Raw genomic sequence first — 11,823 nt, 5'->3', positions numbered from 1 at the left:
TATATATATATATATATTAGTAGAATAGTAAATGAAGCCGGTGTGCAGTTATCAGTGTATGACCAATCTTGTTTTATTTATTTCTCTGTCAATTGTACCCTTTTCTCTGACTTTGGTATTTATTTACTTTCTTGAGACAAGGTCTCATTTTGTCACACAGGCTGGAGTGCAGTGGTACAATCACAGCTCCTGGGCTCAAGTGATCTCCTGCCTCAGCTTGCCGAGAAGCTGGGACTACAGGCACACACCACCATGCCCAGCTAATGTTTTTGATCTTTAGTAGAGATAGGGTCTTGTTATGTTGCCCAGGCTAGTGTCAAACTGCTGGGTTCCGGTGATCCACCCACCTCTGCCTCGCAGAGTGCTGGGATTACACGCGTGAGTCACCATGCTCAGCCTTACTTTGATATTTTTTAAACAAATCCTGGACATTCTAATAATTGTATCTATAAGTATTAATATTATCATACCATTCACATACCTAAAAACACCAAAAATACTTTCTTTAGAGACAGAGTCTCACTCTGTTGCACACGCTGAATTGCAGTGGTACAGTCACAGCTTACTGCAGCCTCAAACTCCTGGGCTCATGCCATCCTCCCACCTCAGCCTCCCAAATAAGTATGACTACAGACATGTGCCACCATACCCAGCTAATTTGTTTTTATTAAGTTTCTTGTAGAAACGGGATCTCAGGCTGGTCTTGAACTCTCATGCTGGTCTGGAATTCCTATTCTCAAGTAATCCTCCCACCTCAGCCTCCCAAGTGTTAGGATTATAAGTGTGAGCCACTGTATCCAGCCCCAAAATTCCTTTTTTTCCCTTTTTTTCATGGAATGCCTGAACATCCCAAGAAAAATTCCTTAGTATCACATATCTAGTCCACGTTCATATTTTCCTGCTTGTGTATACACATGCATATATATGTACACACACATTTTGGTGGTACTATTTTATTTTTTTAATTGAGGTGAAATTCATATAACTTAAAATTAATCCCTTTAAAATGAACAATTTACCGACAGTTCATTCACAAAGTTGGAAAAGTGCCATGTAGAGCTTCAAAACATCTTCATCACCTCAAAATAAAATTTTGTACCCATTAATCCATTATACCTTTCCTCAAGCCTCTGGCATCCACCAGTCTACTTTCTTTCTCTATGGATTTACCTATTTTGGATATTTTATGTAAATAGAATCATATGATATGTGACCTTTTATGTGTGGCTTGGCTTCTGTCACTTAGCATAATGGGATTTTGTTTGTTTGTTTGTTTTTAGACAGGGTCTTGATCTATCTTTGGGCTCTACCTTTGCCCATTTTGTAATTGGGTTATTTTGGATTGTAGTCTTTTTGTTGTTGAATTGTGTGAGTTCTTTACGTGTTCCAGACCCTTATCAGATATAGGATTTGCAGATATTCTCTCCCATCTATGGGTTGTCTTTTAACTCTTGTCATGGTGACCTTTGTACAAAATTTTTTATTTTGATGTTGTCCAATTTATCTGTTTTCTCTTTTACTTGTCCTATTGGTGCCATATCTAAGAAACCATCACCAAATGCAAAGACATGAAGATTTACCCCTATGTTTTTCTTCTAAGAGTTGCATGGTTTTAGTTCTTATATTCAGCTCTTTGATCCATTTTTTATTTTTGGTATGTAGTATGAGGTAGGAGTTCAGCATCATTCGTTTTCATGTGGATATTCAGTTGTCCTGGCACCATTTGTTGAAGATAGTATTCTTTCCTCATCAAATGCTTTTGGCACCCTTGTCAAAAATAATTTAACTATAGGTATGTATTTCTGAACTCTCAATTCTGTTGTATTTATTGCTCTAAATTTCCCTCTAAGCACTGCTTTTGTTGCAGCCCATAAATTTTGATATATTGTGCATATTATCATTTCTATATTTTATAAATTGATATATTATCTATCATCACACCCTCTAGAGTTACATGCATTTTTTAGTTCTATAGTGTTTTATTTCTGTCCTTAAAACACACATACAAAATTGCAATATTATTATTTTATACAGAGAATGTTTATTTAGATTTTTATAGAGTTATTAATTTGTTTGCTTGCCATTTTTTCAAGCATCTCAGGACTTTTTTCTGCTATAACATATGTAACAAACCTGCACATTGTGCACATGTACCCTAAAACCTAAAGTATGATTTAAAATATATATATATATTTGTTTGTTTGAAATATATTTTTTTTTGCTAAAATAATGTGCTTTATTCAGTTACCTAACAGGTAAGAAATACAGAGGTAATTCCTGTACCAAATATTTTATATTTGGTGTATATCTTTTCTCTTCCCTTCTATAATGTGCTTGTATGGCATGACTTAACTGTTCCTTTTTTATTGCTATTTGTTTATTTATTTATTATATTTTTGAGACAATGTCTTGCTCTTGTTGCCCAGGCTAGAGTGCAGTGGTGTGATCTTGGCTTATTACAACCTGCATCTCCTGGGTTCCAGTGATTCTCTTGCCCCAGCCTCCCAAGTAACTGGAATTATAGGCGTGCGCCACCATGCCTGGCTAGTTTTTGTATTTTTAGTAGAGATGGAGTTTCACCATGTTGGCTAGGCTGGTCTCGAACTCCTGACCTCAGGTGATCCACCCGCCTCGGCCTCCCAAAGTGCAGGGATTATAGGTGTGAGCCGTTGCACCCAGCCAACTGTAAAAAAAAAAAAATTGTTTTAATTGTAGTAGTTGTAGATATTTATGGGGTACATGAAATGTTTTGATACCAACATGCAATGTATAATGATCGTATCATGTAAAATGGGGTATCCATCCCCTCAAGCATTTATCCATTCCTTCAAGCATTTATCCTTTGTGTTATAAACAATCCAATTATACTCTTTTAATTATTTTTAAATATGATTAAATTATTGACTGTGGTTACCCTGTTGTGCTATCAAATATGAAGTGTGTTGTTTAGAAATTTCTTTCATATACGAGACGCTGATTGTAAACTCTCAGTTTTTTGTTTTCATTTTTTATTATGATTCTTTTTGAGACAGTCTTGCCCTGTTGCCCAGGCTAGAGTGCCATGGCACGATCTTGGCTCACTGCAGCCTCCAATTCCTGGATTCAAGCAATTTTTGTGCCTTAGTCACTCGAGTAGCTGTGGTTACAGGTGTGCGCCACAACACCCAGCTAATTTTTTTATTTTTATTTTTTTTTTTTATTTTTAGCAGAGACAGGGTTTCGCCATGTTGGTCAGGATGGTCTTGAACTCCTGGCATCAAGTGATCTGCCTGCCTCGGCCTCCAAAAGTGTTGGGATTACAGGGTGAGCCACCATGCCCAGCCAACTTTCAGTTTTTTTTTATCTTAAAGTATCTTCCTTTCACTCTCTTTTCTGAAAAAAATGAGGGTTTTTGTGGGTTTTTTTTTTTTTTTTTTTTTTTTTTTTGGTTATTCTGAAGGTAAGACAGTAGACAAAAATAGTTTGGATCATATACAATTGTTTATTGATAGTTACTTTTCTTTTTTTCTTTTTTGAGATGGGGTTTTGCCATGTTGCCAGGCTGATCTCAAACTTGTGGGCTCAAGCGATCCACCCTCCTTGGCCTCCCAAAATGCTAGGATTACAGGCATGAGCCACCACACCCGGCCAATCTACTTTCTTAAAACCTTAAATATTATTCCTATGACTTCTGCTACCATGTTGCTATTAAGAAGGCCACTGTATGTCTAATTTCAATACTCTGTAGGGAGTCTGTCTTATCTCTCTTTCTTTAATTTGTATTTTTTGTTACCTAGGCTCAGGGGTGTTTTTATGGTCTGTCTTATCTGTCTAGCTGCATTTTCCAGTTCCTCTTTAGAATGTTGCATGTTCACTACATTGAGTATGGGTTTCTTTTTATTTCTCTTGGAATACTTAAAAGTAAGGCTTCCTTTATCTGTGGATTCATGTCTTTAGTTTTGAAAAATTGCCAGCCATTATCTCTTCAAATACAGATGGTCCCTGACTTACATTAATTCAACTTATGATTTTCCACTTTATGACGGTGTGAAAATAATACATACTTAGTACACCCCTTAACCTATGATGGCGATGGCATTACATCTGGATAAACCCATTATAAACTGAAAATACTGTAAGTCAAAAATGCACTTTCAACTTATGATAGTTTCCACTTAAGGTATTTTCAACGCACAGTGTGTTTATCGGATAGTAACTCCATCATAAGTTTAAGAGCATCTATATTGTCTCTGCTCCATTTTCTCTTTTCTATTCTTTTGAGACTTATATGCATACTATACATTCTATTTTTCTTATTTTTAAGTCTCTTTGTCACATATTTTATCTTCTGTTTTTGCTATGATGCAGTCTAGGTAATTTTAAAATCTATCTTCCAATTTAATAATTTCTTCTGCATCTAATCATCTATTTAACTTATCCATTGCCTTTTTTTTTTTTTTTTTTTTTTTTTTTGAGACAGGGTCTCACTATGTCACCCAGGCTGGAGTGCAGTAGCATGATTATGGCTCACTGCAGCCTCAGACTCCTGGACTCAAGAGATCCTCCCACCTCAGCCTCCTGAGTAGCTGGGACTGCAGACCCACACCACCATACATGGCTGATTGTTAAATTTTTTTGTAGAGACAGGATTTCATTATGTTGCCCAGGCTGGTCTCGAATTCCTGGTGTCAAGAAATCCTCTTACCTTGGTCTCCCAAAGTGCTGGGATTACAGACATGAACCACTGTTTCTGGCCCCATTGACCTTCTAATTTCAGCAGTTTTTCTTTTTTTTTTTTTTTTTTTTTTTTGAGACAAAGTCTTGCTCTGTCACCCAGGCTGGAGTGCAGTGGCGCCATCTCGGCTCACTGCAACCTGCACCTCCTGGGTTTAAGTAATTCTCCTGCCTCAACCTCCCAAGTAGTGAGGATTACAGGCATGCACCACTGTGCCCAGCTAATTTTTGTATTTTTAGTAGAGACAGGGTTTCACCGTGTTGGCCAGGCTGGTCTCAAACTCCTGACCACAAGTGATCCACCCACCTGGGCCTCCCAGAATGCTGAGATTACCGGCATGAGCCACTGTGCCCAGCCTGTTTTTTTTAAAAATTAAACTTTTGATAGTTTTTATTATTTGATTATCTCTGTGGTTCATTTTTGTAGACATTAAATAATTATATTATATTCAATCTTAGATGTTTCCAATATGGGAAGTCTTTAGGGGCTGTCTGAATCTGGTGACTCAATTTCATGGTGGCTAATTGCCTGTTTTTTTGGTATTCTTTGATTGTTAGCTTATATTTGATTGATCTTAATATGAAAGGATACTGGAGTCTTCATTGGGTTTGTTTTTCTCCAAATAGTAGCTGCATTTTTTCTTACCAGAGCCAGGTTACACTCTTCACCCTGAACCTTTCAGGTTGTTATCCTTATCTTGGGAGTTTTAAGTTTTCCTCCCCTACCAGCTATTTGTCCCAACTTCAGTTTCTTAGCCGCAAAACTAATGTATTAGAACTACCCTTGGGGAAAGTTTCCTCTTTGTTTATGCTCGACTCTTCTTTTTTTGCTCTTTTGGGGTTGGGGGGAGGGGAGGGTGGTCACTGGAGTGGGAAATGGCCTTTGATTGTTGGCACTTCTTGTAGCAAAGCCTGGACACAAAATAAAGATTTTATTTTCAGTCAACTTTCTGTTTTTTGTTTTGTATGTTTTGTAGCAAGACAGTTTTTTTACAGTATCTATTTGCCGTATTGCCACTGATGGGAGGCTCTTTTTATTTTGAAACCCCTTCTAAATAATTTTATTCTCAAATAATATAGGTATAATATATAAAATTCAAAACCCATCTAGAAAGTTATAAAATAAAATTGCTTTTACTTCTATAGCCCAAGGTAACTACAGGCTTTTTGGAATTTTTGCAATTGATTTTTTAATTGATTAGGATATAAGTGATAATTTAAAATCTTAAAGGAGAAGCAATTAAAAGATACTTTGTAGCCATATATTAAAACTGGACTGATTTTGTAGTTTTACAAAATTGCCCCAGTTGAGAACTACTGTACTAGACCTAAGTGGCTCAGAGTTATTGATATATATATTTCTTCATTTTCTTTTTTTAAATATATCTTCCTTTTCAAAGCTTGTCAAACTAATGTTAAGTGGGATGCTTGTCTATTAATAGTAAAAATTGTATATATATATAATCTCTGTCTACACCAGGATATCTATTTTAAAATTATATACTGCTACAATAGGGCATACCCAACTCATAAAGTTGAAAAACTTTATTTGCATTAAATCTCTGGTAATATGAGAATTTTAGAAGTATTTGAAAGGGTATGCCAGTACCTTGTCACATAAAAGCAATCTTAAAAAGCCAGTACAGAAGTGTAGTTAAAGATAGGATGAGGGAACTATATAACACTAATTTTTGCCCTGCATTGAACGTATTCTGGTGCCTTGGCAAGTCATTTTAAAAAGTGTTAATTTTTTAATCTATAGAATGGAAATGATTTTACCTAAATTATATAGGGTACCACAGTAGGGAATGTGAGAGATTTGTTTAAGATAAAACATTCCACAAAAATACTAAGTGCTTTAGTTGATCAGCTATTTAAACTCTTTCAGCTATTAAATAATAGAAGAAAATGGATTTGAATATGATGTCAGCATGGAACAATCTAATGATTCATTAAGAGTCAACCATAATGATGGTGAAGAGTCAAAAACCAATGCTCAAGTATTTGAGGTATGGATTCAGCTGGGAACTTTTTTCCATCCTAGGGTAAAACAGCGTGCCATTTAACAGCTCTTTATGCTTAAGGGATAGCTGTTATATTTAGTGTATTCAAGAATTTTGAGCTGGGCGTGGTGGCTGCCTGTGATCCCAGCACTTTGGGAGGCTGAGGCGGGCGTATCACCTGAGGTCAGGAGTTCAAGACCAGCCTGGCCAACATGGTGAAACCCTGTCTCTACTAAAAATACAAAAATTAGCTGGGCTTGGTGGTGGGCGCCTGTAATCTCAGCTACTTGGGAGGCTGAGGCTGGAGAATCACTTGAACCCAGAAGGCAGAGGTTGCCGTGAGCCAAGATCGCACCATTGCACTCCACAAGAGTGAAACTCCATCTCAAAAAAAAAAAAAATAAGAATTTTGGCCGGGCGCGGTGGCTCACGCCTGTAATCCCAGCACTTTGGGAGGCCGAGGCGGGTGGATCATGAGGTCTGGAGATTGAGACCATCCTGGATAACACAGTGAAACCCCGTCTCTACTAAAAATACAAAAAGTTAGCCGGGTGTGGTGGCGGGCGCCTGTGGTCCCGGTTACTCGGGAGGCTGAGGCAGGAGAATGGCATGAACCCAGGAGGCAGAGCTTGCAGTGAGCTGAGATCATGCCACTGCACTCCAGCCTGGGCAACAGAGCGAGACTCTGTCTCAAAAAAAAAAATTTTTTTTAAATATTTAATTATACACATATTTTATGATAGATTTAATATTATAATACAGAACTTAATGCTAAGATATATTCATAAAAATTTTATATACAGAGAAAAATCTATAGGTTGAATTATATTACGTTATTTCAGGTTCCATTCCTGTGGACAATTTTGATAAAATTAAGATAGTAAGTATAATAATCAACAATTTTACTTAAGAAATACTTTCTGTGTATAGCAATTTGTGTGAATTGACAACTCTTACAAAAAAGTAAAAACAACTGAAAAATGGATGTCTTTTCATTTTTATTATACACATCTTTTAAAAAAAATGGTGATAGTATATCCTAAAAAGACTGAAGTGATTTTTTTTTTCCTTGCAAAAGCATCTAACCTGTATGGACTCCAGGGATTCTTCCTTTGGACAAAATGATTCTCCTACAGTTTTGCCCATCACTACTCCTGAAGCAAATAATTCACTCATATCACAGAATGTACCAGGGCCCCTGACTCAGACACAGACTCTTTCTGCAGAGCAATTCCATCTAGTGGACCAAAATGGGCAAGCTATTCAATATGAACTTCAGTCATTGGGGGAATCCAATTCACAAATGGTGAGTATATTTTATAAGTAACCAGTTTTATGCTCCTTAGGCAAATGTATTAGTCTTACTAAATGACCTTAATTTCTTGACACTTTTGACTTACATTGTTTATTTATTTATTTAATTATTTTTTTTAATTTTTTTTTTGCACACAAAACAATAAACATTTTCTAAAAGTACATACAAACAAAAAGATGTATATCAAACATATTAGGAAGGTTGCACGTAGGAAGACGGGGAATAGAAATGGGGGGTGGAAATTAAAGAAAATAAATGAGAGAGGGACTTTGTATGGATCAATGATAATAACTCAATCCTCTATTTGACAAAGAAGAAGGAGAAGGAAGAGGAAGAAAAAGAAAGTGGGATAAAGGATCAGAAAGGGAGGAAAATAGAAAAAATTAGAGTATGACTCCAGGGTAGACCTGTTTTGTTGTCGCTTGGTTGGTTGGTTGGTTTGTCTGTTGTATTTTTCATATGTTTCACCGTGTTGGCCAGGCTGGTCTCGAACTCCTAGCCTCAAGTGATCAACCCGCCTCAGCCTCCCAGAGTACTGGGACTACAGGCGTGAGCCACTACGTCCAGCCCCCACATTGCTTCTGGCCTCTGTGGTAGACCTCCCAGACGGGGCGGCCGGGCAGAGGCGCTCCCCACATCCCAGATGGGGCGGCCAGTCAGAGGTGCTCCTCACTTCCCAGACAGGGCGGCCGGGCAGAGATGCTCCTCACTTCCTAGATGGGGTGGCGGCCGGGCAGAGGGGCTCATCACTTCCCAGATGGGGCAGCCGGGCAGAGGCACTCCTCACATCCCAGACGATGGGTGGCCGGGCAGAGGCACTCCTCACTTCCCAGACCGGGCAGCCGGGCAGAGGCGCTCCTCACTTCCCAGACGGGGCGGCCGGTCAGAGGCGCACCTCACATCCCAGAAGGGGCGGCCGGGCAGAGGCGCTCCTCACTTCCCAGACGGGGTGGCCGCGCAGAGGCGCTCCTCGCTTCCCAGACGGGGCGGTCGGGCAGAGGCGCTCCTCGCTTCCCAGAAGGGGCGGCCGGGCAGAGGCGCTCCTCACTTCCCAGACGGGGTGGCCGGGCAGAGGCGCTCCTCGCTTCCCAGACGGGGCGGCCCGGCAGAGGCGCTCCTCGCTTCCCAGACGGGGCGGCCGCGCAGAGGTGCTCCTTGCTTCCCAGGCGGGGCGGCCGGGCAGAGGCGCTTCTCACATCCCAGACGATGGGCGGCCGGGCAGAGGCGCTCCTGACATCCCAGACGATGGGCGGCCGGGCAGAGGTGCTCCTCACATCCCAGACGATGGGCGGCGGACAGAGGCGCTCCTCACATCCCAGACGATGGGCGGCGGGCAGAGGCGCTCCTCGCTTCCCAGACGGGGCGGCCGGGCAGAGACACTCCTCGCTTCCCAGACGGGGCGGCCGCGCAGACGTGGCTCCTTGCTTCCCAGGCGGGGCGGCTGGGCAGAGGCGCTTCTCACATCCCAGACGATGGGCGGCCGGGCAGAGGCGCTCCTCACATCCCAGACGATGGGCGGTAGGCAGAGGCGCTCCTCACTTCCCAGACGGGGCGGCCACGCAGAGACGCTCCTCGCTTCCCAGACGGGGCGGCGGCGCAGAGACGCTCCTCACTTCCTAGACGGGGTGTCGGCCGGGCAGAGGGGCTCCTCACTTCCCAGACGGGGTGGCCGGGCAGAGGCGCTTCTCACATCCCAGACGATGGGCGGCCGGGCAGAGGCGCTCCTCACTTCCCAGACGGGGCGGCTGGGCAGAGGTGCTCCTCACTTCCCGGGCGGGGCGGCCGGGCAGAGGCGCTTCTCACATCCCAGACGATGGGCGGCCAGGCAGAGTCGCTCCTCACATCCCAGACGATGGGCGGCCAGGCAGAGACGTTCCTCACTTGCTAGACTGGGTGGCGGCTGGGCAGAGGCGCTCCTCACCTCCCAGATGGGGCGGCTGGGCAGAGGCGCTCCTCACCTCCCAGATGGGGCGGCCAGGCAGAGGAGCTCCTCACAACCCAGATGATGGGCGGCCAGGCACGCTCCCCACCTCCCAGACGGGGCGGCGGCCGGGCAGAGGCTGCAATCCCAGCACCCTGGGAGGCCAAGGCAGGCGGCTGGGAGGTGGAGGCTGCAGCGAGCCAAGACCACACCACCGCACTCCAGCCCGGGCAACACCGAGCACGCAGTGAGCGAGACTCCGTCTGCAGTCCCAGCACCTCGGGAGGCCGAGGCGGGTAGACCACTCGAGGTCAGGAGCTGGAGACCAGCCTGGCCGACATGGCGAAACCGCGCCTCCAGCCAAAGGAGAAAAACGAGGGAGGGGTGGTGGCGCGCGCTGTCAATCCCAGGCAGCCCGCAGGCCAGGGCAGGAGAATCATGGGAGCCGGACGCAGGGAGTGTGCAGCGAGCCGAGTGTACTCCAGCCTGGGCCACAGAGGGAAAGAAAGGAAAGCAGAGGGGAGGGGAGGGGTGGGGAGGGCAGGGGAGGGGAGGGGAATTGAGATGGAGTTGCACTCTTGTTGCCCAGGCTGGAGTTGCAATGGCACGATCTTGGTTCACTGCAACCTCTGCCTTCCGAGTTCAAGCGATTTTCCTGCCTAAGCCTCCCAAGTAGCTGGGATTACAGGTGCCCACCACCACACCTGGCTAACTTTTTTGTATTTTTAGTACACAGGATATCACCATGTTGGCCAGGCTGTCCTCGAACTCCTGACCTCAGGTGATCCACCCGCCTTGGCCTCTCGAAGTGCTGGGATTACAGGCGTGAGCCACCATGCCCAGCCACATTGTGTTTAAAATACTGTTTCCATGACTTTCATTTTTATGTAAGGATTTTAAAAGATTTCCATTCAGGGCTACAAATAGTACTGTAAACAGTACTTATGGGTCTCTGTGTTTGGGCACACTTGTGCTTTGAGATCAATTGGAAATGTAACATATTCTGTAACTAGTTCTGAAATGCCAGAGTTGACATGGAACTTACACTTAGTGGAACGTACACACATGCGCGCGCGCACACACACACGCACACACACACACACACACACACACAGACACATATTAGGCTAACTCCAGTTTGTTTATTTTTTTCTGAGATGGAGTCTTGCTCTGTTGCCAAGGCTGGAGTGCAGTGGCCCGATCTCGGCTCACTGCAACCTCCACCTCCAGGATTCAAGCAGTTGTCTTGCCTCAGTCTCCTGAGTAGCTGGAGTTACAGGTGCCTGTCACCACACCCGGCTAGTTTTTGTATTTTTAGTAGAGATGTGGTTTCACCATGTTGGCCAGGCTTGTCTTGAACTCCTGACCTCGTTATCCACCCACCTCAGCCTCCCAAAGTGCTGGGATTACAGGTGTGAGCCACCACGCCCGGCCTAAACTCCAGTTTTTGATTTATCAACATCTCACTGACCTGCAAGCCACTTGCTGGTATGTTTTCTTGAAGAAATAGAAAGTAATGGAGGTACTGCAATGGAGGTACTACTAGTATATGGGAAATTATACATATCCTTGCTGATCTTTGTGGGTAAATCTGTGCCATGTGAGTAACAATGCATAAAGATAAAAAGATGAGGATGGCTAAATACTTTTCAAACTGTTGGCTAGAAGTATTTTTGACCAAGTTCATAGTTTGAGCCAAAGAGGTGAAAGATTGTTTTGACTGACATACGGAAAATTACTAAGAAAACCTCTAAGTTACTCTCTGGTTATTTAGAATATACTTAACATAAGTAATACTGTGAAGGATAATGTGTTTCTTGTTTACTTGAATTTTCCGAATTTTCTACAATAAGTATTTATTACTTTCATAA

The 11,823-nt window shown here is 42.9% G+C and overlaps 1 protein-coding gene across 15 annotated transcripts in view; it reads left to right on the top strand.

Annotated features, from left to right (window-relative positions):
• CARF (calcium responsive transcription factor) overlaps positions 1-11,823 on the top strand; it is an 83,649-nt gene that overhangs the window by 25,256 nt on the left and 46,570 nt on the right. For 12 of the 15 annotated variants that reach the window (XR_009213683.1, XR_009213684.1, XR_009213685.1 and 9 more), the window contains 2 exons: positions 6,602-6,722; positions 7,795-8,022. Coding sequence is in view for 11 of the 15 variants with exons in the window: in XM_032754890.2 (XP_032610781.1) it covers positions 6,645-6,722; positions 7,795-8,022 (306 nt within the window). In the remaining 4 variants the exon portion in view is untranslated. The remainder of the gene's footprint in view (positions 1-6,601; positions 6,723-7,794; positions 8,023-11,823) is intronic. The other 3 variants (XM_058439577.1, XM_032754898.2, XM_058439582.1) reach the window with 2 other exon arrangements.

This window comes from Hylobates moloch, unplaced genomic scaffold (assembly GCF_009828535.3).
Source record: "Hylobates moloch isolate HMO894 unplaced genomic scaffold, HMol_V3 SCAFFOLD_1, whole genome shotgun sequence".
In the NCBI taxonomy this organism is placed as follows: Eukaryota; Metazoa; Chordata; class Mammalia; order Primates; family Hylobatidae; genus Hylobates; species Hylobates moloch.
This window is presented reverse-complemented; position numbering and strand designations above follow the sequence as displayed.